At 34.5% G+C, this 12,520-nt stretch overlaps 1 protein-coding gene across 2 annotated transcripts in view; it reads right to left on the reverse strand.

The window, feature by feature from the left end:
* The window catches only part of LOC121739197 (LIM/homeobox protein Lhx9-like), a 52,779-nt gene that overhangs the window by 23,231 nt on the left and 17,028 nt on the right, over positions 1 to 12,520 (reverse strand). For both annotated transcript variants that reach the window (XR_006037410.1, XM_042131547.1), the window contains exons 4-5: positions 8,425 to 8,652; positions 7,686 to 7,834 (exon numbers count right to left, since the gene is read on the reverse strand). Coding sequence is in view for 1 of the 2 variants with exons in the window: in XM_042131547.1 (XP_041987481.1) it covers positions 7,686 to 7,834; positions 8,425 to 8,652 (377 nt within the window). In the remaining variant the exon portion in view is untranslated. The remainder of the gene's footprint in view (positions 1 to 7,685; positions 7,835 to 8,424; positions 8,653 to 12,520) is intronic.

The raw sequence follows: 12,520 nt of genomic DNA on the forward strand, positions 1-12,520 counted from the left end.
CATAAGAAAGGAATTAGGTTTTGAAGCCAACATTAAGATAACACAATTACTCTACTGATGTTCTAATGGTGAATATTTTTAAAACCACTAATAATCAAAATCAACTAAATAAAAACATCAACAAGAGTTACTTCTTTTAAAAAGCATTTCCTATTTTCTAATGGCACCCCGTAGTTAAAAGTATTTTAAGTTAAAAGTATTATAAGCTTTAATGGCGAAATTAAATTAAACAAGTAAATATATTTTTTATGTTTCGCGCGAACGGAGGGCTCAAATTCCGTGCCGAATTTATTTTATCGTAAAAGTCGATGAAATAGTTTTAAAAACTTATGGGCCTATTATATTCGTAAATTTAAATGATATTTTTTTAATAAAATATATTATTGATGCACATTTTTAACATATTTTGTTAAAATAAATACCTAAACAATGTATTTTGATAAAAAATTCATTTATTTAAGTATTTTTATGTTTACAAATAAATAAATCGCGTATTTTATTGTAACTAAATTTTTAGATTCTTACCGAAATGGCGATTACCGTCGTATTCTATTAATAAAAATGGTCTCTAGATTAAATTATCTATAAGTAAGTCTTGATTAGAAGATTTACTCCTAAAATTGAGCTAAAGATAATTTTAAGAGCATCACAAGTCAACTTGCACTTTCACCACAAAAATTAATCTTTCAATAGTATAATTATTGTTTTTAAGACCATCCTACCGTAATCTAAAGAAATAAATGTTTGTAAACTATTTTTTCTAGTAATTATCTACCAAAGTATATTATGAGAATGGTATAAGAAGAAGATGTTTTGTTCGCGGTTTTGGTGATTTTTCAGTGCAATACCATAGAGAACCAATATTTCTGCTGGTCTTCCTGTTTTATATTACTTATTGTCATATAGTCAAAAATATTCGCAACATTTTATTGTCTGTAAGAAAATTATTAGGCATTTGCTTATTACACGTATTTTTAAAGACAGCAAATTATAGGCAACTCTTCATCGCCAGAATCGTCACTTCAACTATCATTGTCAGTCTGTAGTTCATCATGGTTTTCATCAAGAACCGATTTTCGAGACGGTGTCAATTCTTCTTCTCCGCAGCTTGATATTATGATGAAAATATGTCGTTTCGTTGCTGAAGTGATGACTGATGACTTTAAGGGCAAAGAAAGTTGATGTGACTGTCTAACGGCACCTTTGTAGGGATCCGTAGTCAACAAGGAACCATAGTATCACCCCACCGTGTGGGGTATCGTTGGATCCCTTATAGTTTTGGTCTCTCCGTCCGTCTGTCTGTCTCTCTGTCCGTCTGTCTGTACGTCTGTCTGTCCGTGGTTTTTCTCTGAGACTATAAGGCCTACAAAGCTGCAATTCGGCATGAATGTACATCTTAATGACACATAAAATTTTAAAAAAGAAATGTACAGTGCCTCCCATACACATCAAGCGGGGGTGATTTATTTTTTCCGCGTCCACCCCACCATAATATTAAAAAAAAAACCTATCCAACGGGTTTTTTTAAATATCATGAGTATTCACAGCAGCGTTGCCAGATTTTTTTTTGCCAAGTCGGGACTTTAGAACTTTTTGAGTGAAAAAGCGGGATTCTTCAGTGAAAAGCGGAACAAAGTAAAAAAAGGTATAAAATCAAAAGTTTTTTGAAGTTTCATCTTTTTATTTGCGTTACTTTAGCTATCTATTGTCACGTAAAATGACGTTTACGTGATAATAGATAGCTAAAGTAGCCAAAGAAAATCCACCCCTCTACCTCCCACACTCTTATCTTCATCACGCACCTTTCTTTGCACGCTGCACGTACGCTTACCCCGCCCGAAGGCTTACCCCGAAAAGCGGGACTCAGTCTGTCCCGCGCGGGACATTTAATTTTGATGAAAAAATCGGCATGTCCCGCCAAAATCAGGACGTCTGGCAACGCTGATTCACAGACTGTTTTCCTATTTAGGAATCCGTTTGTGAAATATGAAGTTTTAAAGTGGAAGAAATCGTTAGAGTCCGGTTACCCCCATCTACTGCGGTACTACGGAACCCTATAATATTGCGCGTGGCCGGACATGCACTTGGCCGGTTTTTTTTTAATACTTTTTCACTTTTTGATGAAAGCCTCCTGTCTTCTTAATATCTCCTGCTTTCTTCATGCTTGCAGAACGCTGTCCTTTATATACTTAATACTCTTAAAATAAAATATTTAAAGCCTAAGTTCCCTAATGAAGGAGGAAACTGGATTTTCACTAGAGTATACACTATTGAGTATCTAGTCATTGATTCTATTAAGTATAGACTTAAAAAAGTGCCTAACAAATCCATCTAAAAGCCTTTTTGATTACTTTTAGAGTAATTACTCTACAAATAATTTCAATTCTTAAAAAGTATTTGTGATAATAAGTCTATAGAATAACTTAACTACAGCAGCGATTTTAACAGAGCAAATATAGTCCATAACAAATCAATTTGCTCTTAACTCAGTGTAATGAACTAATAAAGGTTTTAAAACAAGGAACTCTAGATATTTTTTTCTATTAGAAACTTAGTTCTTATTCAAAACCATGTATAGAATGCCAATGTCTATGATGTCTATAAAAAAGCCATGATTAGTACTCCTAAAGCATAAATAGATTTAAGGCGTCTGAGGTGTGCTACTTAGGATAGTAAAGCCAGTTACGAATAGTATAGTATATACAACAACTAGTGGACTTTGTAGCTTCCCGAAAAATACCCGACTTGAACCGTATCCATCAGAGAATATAGAAATTGATTAAGTAAGCAAATAAGCTTGATTGCTTTTGGTTACATACTTGTCAGCAATTACAGCTAACATTGCTAACACAGCATACTATGAAATGTTTTAAAGATAAATGAGTGCATAGTCGGAGTAATATGAATATCTAAGAGGAAAATAGTTATTCGTTCTTTATCGATTAGTTACATACAGTAGCGAATATTTTGAGTCCAGGCAGGTATTATAATAATTTTTTTGTTAAAACATCCATGATCCATGGATGTTTTAACAAAAAAATTATTATAATTCTCAAAGTAAACAATCATCTCATTAATTAGTGACTCTCTGCTCGAAGTTATTCAGGCTTGGATATAAAAGTACTTTATTCTGTAGATGTCAATAAATACTTTTCTATCTAATGCTAAGTACTCACATGCGGTTTTGCTCGATAGTTTTACTCCAAATCGAGTAATAATTACTGTGTAGACCGCAAAACTCACAGCTCGAAGGCTCGCATCTAGCCGGCTCGATGGAATTTAATATTATATCAATTTAGAGTAAAACTTATTGTGCACGACAGCCCGAACCGCGGGTTTCGCTCGACGTTTTTGCTCGATCGAGCAAAACCGTATGTTAGTACTTAGCAAAAGCAGTAGGTACCTACATATCTGAAGTTGATTTTAAAATCCATACTTCCATACTAATATTATAAATGCGAAAGTGTGTCTGTCTGTCTGTCTGTTACCTCTTCACGCCCAAATCTTATATATTTAACTTAGTTTCGTATAAAAAAGTAGCTGTCGTGTAAAAGCGTCGTATCGCAAAGTGTGAAAGCACTCTAACTCGCCACTTCACACCAAATTTTTAGCTCAACATTTCCAGGATTTTATATTAGTTCCTTTTTATATGCAAATGACTTGGGAAAGCCATGCTTCGGCACGAATGGGGCATGGGCCGGCTCGACCGGAGAAATACCACGGGCTCACAGAAAACCGGCGTGAAACAGCGCTTGCACTGTGTTTCGCCGAGTGAGTGAGTTTACCGGAGGCCCAACCCCCTACCCTTTTCCCTTCCCTACCCTCCCATATTTCCTTCCCTACCCTCCCCTATTCCCTTCCCTACCCTCCCCTAATACCCTATTCCCTCTTAAAAGGTCGGCAACGCACCTGCAGCTCTTCTGGTGCTGCGAGTGTCCATGGGCGACGGAAGTTGCTTTCCATCAGGTGACCCGTTTGCTCGTTTGCCCCCTTATTACATAAAAACATGCAAACTCTACTGTACTCTACATTATAATCAATTAAATATATAAATATTTACTCCATGATGTATACCTAAAGTAACTAATAAAAAACAAATAATTAAGAGAATAATCACCATTTTCTATAAAAATGCTATGTATATTATTTACTACTATGAGTATAACAATACTCATATTAGTAAATAATATGACGCACGTCATAATAATATTATAACGAAAATTTTATCGCATTTTATAAATTCTGATAAATTGACTCACCTAGAAAATAAGTAGTTCCCAAAGTACACATATAATAAAATATATACACAGTACACAACAGTTAGAACCGTATATTCCAATGAAATATTCAATGTGGAGAGTAACGTTAGAAACTTAATATAGAGTTTGAAGTTGAAAGCTCACCGCTCGGTTAACAAGCAATGCTACTGTAGACATGCCACTCGATGTGGTATAATTAGATACAAACAATGGACTACTGATGCATTGTATGTAAACGTTTTATGTGAGACCGTGGATTTTGTACTTTGATTTTCATACAACAGTGAACAGGGTACTTAGTTTATTGCATTCGATAGTTTTGACAGAGAAATTATAATAAACAAGTATAGGACATAGTGCATAGCAAGTGCCATGTCCCTTAGTGATGACATAAATCCCGTACATTTTTTTTTTATATTTTACTTCTCTGTATACTTAGTCGGAAATAGGAATTAATAATAATTATTGTTTGAGTTTCAATGTATAAGCCGAGTAACAAAATTATGAAATTTTATTGATTACAATATGTTTGTTAACTCATATCGTGGTTGCACCTTGAGAAAAAACTACGGTAATAAAATCATGTGCATTTTTTAATTTTATAATTTTTCTACGGCCAGCCTCTTACAGCAGTATTACTTTAATATTACTTTTGAATTTCGCATAAACAAACATGATCTCTATATTTTAAATAAACATAGCTATGATTTTCGTTTGTGCGAAATAAAGTAATACTGCTATAAGAGCTCATGGTAGGGGGGAGATCGTAGTTGCGATGGATCTAGAATAATATATCGACGGTCAAAAACTAAACAGTTTGAAGAAAAAACTAACGAAGTGTCGTTCCGAGATCCATTCAGTCTAGCGCCATGATTAATAGGGTCGAGGAGTCGCACAACCTGAATTCTCTTCAATGAGTGCCTCGCATTTCGACGCTATAAAGAATAATCCAGACGACCGACCCTGCCGGCAGACGCGACGCACCCGACCACAATCCTCCCGCTCTAACTTACGGGCCCACGACGGGCGGGACAGAGATAAAAACAGTTTTAAGAGATCGTCGCCTATTCATTAGTCGTGATTACGGGATGAATTGACATCTGGGACGCGGGCAACCCGTCCTCGTGCTTTCCCTTCTGAGGATTCTGCTAAATTTTAAGGGATTGTTGAAATATGGGGCTAAAATACTTCGCTATTTCAATGTCTGCTCGGCATGGTATTTCAGATGATTCTGTGAATTTCAAATGACCATGACTCAAAGCTACCAGAGATATCAATAGTGCTTTAAGAAAACAAAATTGTATGTAAGTAAAGATATTTAAGTAATTAAAAAAATAAAATACTTACTCCAGAGAAAACTTAAAAAAAGTATTCTTATCTGGGGGCACGGGAGTGCCCCCGCCAAGATGAACCAAGCGAAGCGCGCAAGGGCACTACCTACCTTTTCTCGAAACGTTTCGTCGTATTTTTGAACCCTCGTAACTTTGGTTTGAATAATGCCAGATAGTTTAAATTTTTAAGATAAAGTGACATGGGTATAGTTATTAAATGCGCAAAGTTTGAATATCGTAGCTATTATACTTTAGATTTTATAGGAGTCCAAAAACCCACAATTTGGTCACTGACTCACCGATCATCAAAACTGTTAGGGTACTTCCTGAAGTCTTAGAAAGCTGAAATTTGGTATGTAACATTATATTAGTACTAAAACAACAAAAAAAATATCAAAACCAACTTAACCTATATCCGTACCATTATAAAGCAAAATTAGGCAAAATTTTGTGTTTTTTGTATGGGAGCTTAATTTTTTACTTTATTTTAATATTATTATTAAATATTAAAGTAGACATATAACTAAGGACTTTGAGAAAAAGTCAAGTACCTACCTGTTGCCATTATTGATATAGAGCAAAAAAGGCCAAAAAATCACGTTTGTTGTATGGGAGCCCCCTTATATATTTTACTATATTTTTAGTATTTGTTGTTATAGCGGCACCAGAAATACACAGTCTGTGAAAATTTCAGAAGTCTAGCTATAGTGGTTCTTGAGATACAGCCTGGAGACAGACAGACGGACAGACATCGAAGTCTCAGTAATAGGCTTCCGTTTTTACCCTATGGGTACGGAACCCTAAAGAATGAACTAAAAGAAAAAACAACGTAAACCAGCTTACAAAAAGAAATGAAATCCCACCAAAAAACATTTTCATGTAAAAATGTTGCCAAGATGAGAACATAATAATATTATAGTTCGTCGTGTCAAAAAGTAGTGAGATCTCATGTAGAGCCAAGTTTCTAACCTTACATACTCAGCCCTAAATCTAAAAACCTTAATTTTACACTAAAGCGCGGCAAAATATTTGATAATAATATTATAATGTGTCAGCCGGTTGACGAGAATCTAAAAACTCTACACATTAGTTAAAATCGGTGACTTGGCCATTTTGTTATTCGTCAGGGCTTTGAACTTAATAATATACCGTAACTAATGATAAATGGCCAGGCCACCGATTTTAACTAATGTGTAGAGTTTTTAGATTCTCGTCGTGCAGCTGACACATTATAATATTATTATCAAATGTTTTGCCGCGCTTTAGTGTAAAATTAAGGTTTTTAGATTTAGGGCTGAGTATGTAAGGTTAGAAACTTGGCTCTACATGAGATCTCACTACTTTTTGACACGACGAACTATAATATTATTATGTTCTCATCTTGGCAACATTTTTACATGAAAATGTTTTTGGTGGGATTCAGTATACGTCTAACAAATAAATTGTCAGTAAAATGTATAATCAGTATCAAAAGAAATAATTATTAATTGCCTGCCTAATTAATAATATTATAAACCTATATGACTTAATTATTCACAAAATAAACAAATTAGACATGAAAAAATACACAGCGACCTCAAAGGATCATTCTAAATACCTTAGCATTATTTATAAGTACTTGTGGACCTACAAAATCTTCAAGAAAATCTCTAAAGGGAAAAACTGGAGCCATTTCTTTGTGAGTCAAAGCGATAATGTAAATGGGAATTTTTATAAGCGCCTTTCGAGTTGGACGAGGAAAATAATTAAGAGGGTTGACAGTTTTTAATTACATTGGGAAATATAAAAAATCGCTTTATGAAAAAACCTTCGCAGTGCGGCATAGCTTGGACGCTGTTGGCTATTTTCACTCAACACTACGACGACCATAGGTATGGAATCTGCCTCTCATGCAACTTGATTGGCCAGACCGCCCAAAATCTGGCAAACTTAAAAAATCTGCCAGACTTCTCATAATATAAACACTTCTCAAAATATACAATACTTTTCAAAATCTGTCAGACTACCCAGAATCTTTCAGCAATCTGGTGTAACGGATTCCACATCTATGCTCGTAAGCACGGTGTCAAAGGACCAGCTAAGGATCTGAACTCACCTAAGGCTGTGCTGGCCATCCTCATAGTCTGGACCTGCATGTCATCAGGAGACCCTTGTGGCACCTTCCTTTTCCTCGGCCGTCCTTTGCTTGAGCTTCCAGTGTAGTATTGATTCGGAGAGTCTCCTTCGCTGTGTAAATCTTGGCACCTAAAATAAAGAATTTAACTGTAAATTCCGTTTTGAAATTTAAGATAGACAGTAATATCAAAATCCAAGAAATGCATACGATTATTATCTTTTAATGAATATAATTTTCAAATTATGTAATGAACACCGAAACCACTTTATACTGTCTTATCTACAATCTAGGGCAGATTGTAATCAGATGAGGGTTGTATTAACGGGAGCTCAAGATATTGGCTATCCAACATTTTTGTAACCAAAAACCCTAAAATATGTTCTCTGACCTAGTAACACGCTACTCCTAGACCCACAACGGAATCAATCAGAACAATATAGGAGTTAGTGATGAGCAAAATTGATTTTGCAGCTTAGTCTAGGTCTTGCTTCTGACCAAAAAAAAGCAAGACCGAAACCAAGGCGATAGCCTTGGTCTCTGTCTCGCTGTCTGTCTGTCTCGCTCTTGGTTTTTCTAGTTTTAGGATACTAAAACTAGAAAAATCATGAGCGAGACAGATGTGACCAATACCAAGACTTTACTAGAAAAACCAAAAGCAAGACTCTGTCTCTGACTCTGTCTTGATCTCGTTTTGCTCATCATTAGTAGAAGTACGGACCTGTAAACATCATCCTCGCAGTATTCATCTAAGCACGCGTTATCGTAATGCGGCCTGCAGTACACCATGCCGTCCCTCATTCCGAACACGTCGCCCTTGGACAGCAGCGTCCCGCAGGCGATGCACGTGAAGCACGTAAGATGGTACACCATGTCACGCGCTCTCATTACCAGCTCGTTCGCCGTGATACCATTCCCGCACCTCGCGCAGCGCTTCACGCAGAACAATCTGGAACAATCCTGGTTGACAGCGCACCGGCATCCGCGTCCATCCTCATTTTATATCTTAAGGAGGATGAGATGGAGGCATACCAAGTGTGACAATAACTTTAAAGGTACGGTATTGAAATGGCATATGGCATAAGGGGAAAAGTGTTGAAAAAATATATGGTTTGTAGATGGTCCTTCAGAATGCCAGTTTTATCATGTTTCACTGTGTGACCGTAAACAAAAATTAGTACGGCGTTAAATTGGCAACTGGGAGTGCCAATTAGATTTAACGCCTGCATGGTGAGAAATAACCAAAACATACGCACTCAGTGTACGATTGTCGTAATCGATGTCAGTTCTCAGATCTTTAGAGAAATTTTAGACAATTTCAGAGAATTAAGATATGAATTATGATGTGTGAGAATTAGGACCCTATGTAAGGTTCGATAAAAAAACGCTTCAGCACATACAAAACACATAATAATATAGTCAGTCACAAATCAGAATTAGTGAATTTAATTATAATATTTCAAGTAGTAAGCCTCTGTTCACATCGAATTGAGAGATATTTAAATTTTGTGTTGTTATAATGCATAGCTTTACCTTCTCTTGTTTCGATCTGAATTTAACCCGTAATTCGTAAAAGTTATCTTCGTTACATACTAGTAACGTTTAACGTTTGATTTAACTACGTAAATGAGAGAGGTGAGCATGAACTCCTATAGCAGCTATGTAATCGTAACGTTATATTAAAATCTTAGCAGTAACGTTATCGTAATTATCTGTAAAAAAAAAAAACATTTTCAACAACATTGCGATTGCTATCACTTTAGAAACTCAACCCTTTATTTGGAAGAGCATCGTTTCATTACCGCGGGAGGTAAACAAATTAATGAATTGCCTAATAATTGTTATCCACTATATCTCCATCTCTGTCTTTCTTGAAAGCATTATTAGTTGTGTCTTGCTCTTTTTCTAGCATAACAGAAATGGTTGGAACAGATAAAAGTATTTACTTAGCAAAAAATATGCTGGTTTTTCTAGCATATTTTAATGGGCAAAAAGATTTTTTTCAATAGATATGACTCTTGTGGAAGTTCGTTTAATATTGCCCAAATGCCAAAAAACATTCTCCAACTGCCTAAACCCAATGTAAATAAGTTTGGCAATGCTTCTTCAAGTATGCCATAAGAATATTTTAATTGACGGACATTAAATCATTAAATCTTATTAACTTACGTAAATAAAATAAAATTTTATGAAAGCATAAATTTGATTCAAGTCCGAATATTTCTATTTTTACATTTTTACTGTACACTTTATTGCTTTAGTGAGTTATTAAAATATCTATAAAATTACAATTATACTAATTATTAAAATTAAGGATTTCATAAAGATTACTTCGATAAGGGAAGTTCACATATTGAAGTGCAGAACTCGTGGAATAATGATGTGCCGTCGAATTGTCGATAGTCGACTAATTGAATTGATAACTCTGACACATTGACGTGGCTAGCACCCCTTCACCGCTCGCAGGTTTATACAATTACACCATATGTTGAGCGTTAAGCCGCAGGGGTGAGACTTGACCCCTAAACGTCATAAGTGATAAGGTACTCAGTTACGATGTTTGACATTAATTATTGTTTATAAAATTATTATTGATAATACGATTTAGGGGGAATTTTCGTCCAATAAAATATATAATTGCGAAAAATAAAAATATTTGGAAGTAGCGACAAAGATAAACATATTAATATGATTATGATTGTTTGTATTTATTGTAATTATTAGAAAATACTACCTTTATTGGATGCTTGAAATAAAGATAGTATCGTAAAGATTGTATGTGTCGAATTTGCTCCGACATCGAACAAGCAAACATAAGGCAGATGCATAATGTATTTAGTGCGTAGGACAGGTGTGTGAACGCGCGAGTGTGCTCGATAGTGAGTGACGTTAAAACGCCACCTTAATTGCTCCACTTGACAAGTGACAACACTCGTTATGTCCGCCAAATATTGTGCTTTTTTTACTCACAAGAATTAGAAACAAATGTTACCGTAAAATGCATTTTTTACCAACCAGAAATGTTGGTAATCGTAACAACGAATGTTAATTTTGTCTTACATCAATTTTTCTTTGCATTAGCATAAAAACATCGTAAACCTATTAACGTAATTTATCTACACGGATTTGGTGGTACTTAAAAGCTTATTTTATCGATAATTTAATTTAACCGAGTCTGATCTAAAATATTTATCGACATCGATGTTTCAGTGGCTACTTCTGCATTGAAATAAGGAGCTAAAGTTATGAGTGTTATGACATTTTCTTAATGAGCTTAATGTTATTTTTATGTACCTCATATCTAAAGTTATGGTCATTTAATTATGTTATCATAATATTTTTACTACAAGATTTTACTGGAAATAAGGGCTGGAAATAAGTACGTTTTGTATCTTTCGAGGGTTTACTCGTACGTGCTATCTACGTGATTTGTAAACACTTGGTAGAAGTTAGTGCGGATGACATTTAGAAAAAATTCGGAGCAAATTCTTCTACAAATAAAGTAGAATACAAAATTTTTATTTCGTTTACACACCAATTTAAGCGCTTAGCTTCTTGATTTTTTTTTTTTAATTTTGAAAAATTTTATGATTTTACTGCCAAGAAATTATCCAATTATTCAACAAATTAATTTCCCAGAAAAAATTCTATACATTCGCAAGCAAATCGCCACAGCAAAAAATTACCACAGCCGAAATAAATCTCTGAAAAATAATGCAAGCTTACGAAATAATTAATATAATAAAATATATTATTGTGAATGGTCAGCATTCTGTCAAGTAAGTAACGAAAATGTTCGCAATTTTTGGTGCCCTTACCTCATTGATATGGATTAAGTAAAATTCCTACGTACCACAGTAAAAGTATAAATTACTACCATAAACAATTATTACTAAAGTAAATTGTACTAGCTGCCTAAATGGGTATAAAAACAAAATTTTTAAACGTTCAAAAATATACTTACTCATGAGTCATGTGACAATTTTCTAATACCATAATATCATTGCTTCAAAAGTTTACCCCATTGACCAAGATAGGTATTATTGAGTGAAGCTCCTTTGAAATTGAACTCTTTTTAACTATTTATTAACTTTATTAAATGTGTAGGATAACATAATAATATTTTGAATTAATAATACTTAGGTCTCTTAATTCAATGACTGAAATGTTATTAACTATAAGGGCCGCGCCGGGACACGATGTCGTGTCGTAAATTCCCACGACACGACGTCGTATAACGACGTCGCGTCGTTATACGACATATTTTCATAACATTTTATAAATGTTTGTTTTTAATTTTTATCGATAAATAATAATAATATATAATTAATTATTTAACCTGACACAACACTATTCATATTTTTAAAATGATTTCCCAATTGAATTAGTGCATATTATTTTCAATTTTGTATGGTTTAGTGGACATAATATCATAATAATTAAAATGTAGATTTTGTCCTGTTTTCAAACTATCCAATTTGGAATGCTAGTTTTTTTTTTAAATTTAATCTTGATTATACCAATTGCAATCTGAACAAAGGGCATTGGGTAACTTTAAATGGGCCTGTGGCGTCATTTTTTTTTCCAGCAGCCAGGGATAAAACCATTACTATTTTGTAGCACTACATTAGAGAAACATATATTAGTAATAAAAATTATTCTAAGTAATATCGGAGCTGAGCTACGATTACAACCGATATGGATGCAGAGTGAAGCTACATCTCGGCGTAATTCCAAGGGGTCCAAGCTGTTTGAAGCACTATGGCAGTCAACGATTCGAGCGGTCCTTCGTTGGATACGATCTAGAGGGAGCAGTT

Source organism: Aricia agestis, chromosome Z (assembly GCF_905147365.1).
Source record: "Aricia agestis chromosome Z, ilAriAges1.1, whole genome shotgun sequence".
Taxonomy (NCBI): Eukaryota; Metazoa; Arthropoda; class Insecta; order Lepidoptera; family Lycaenidae; genus Aricia; species Aricia agestis.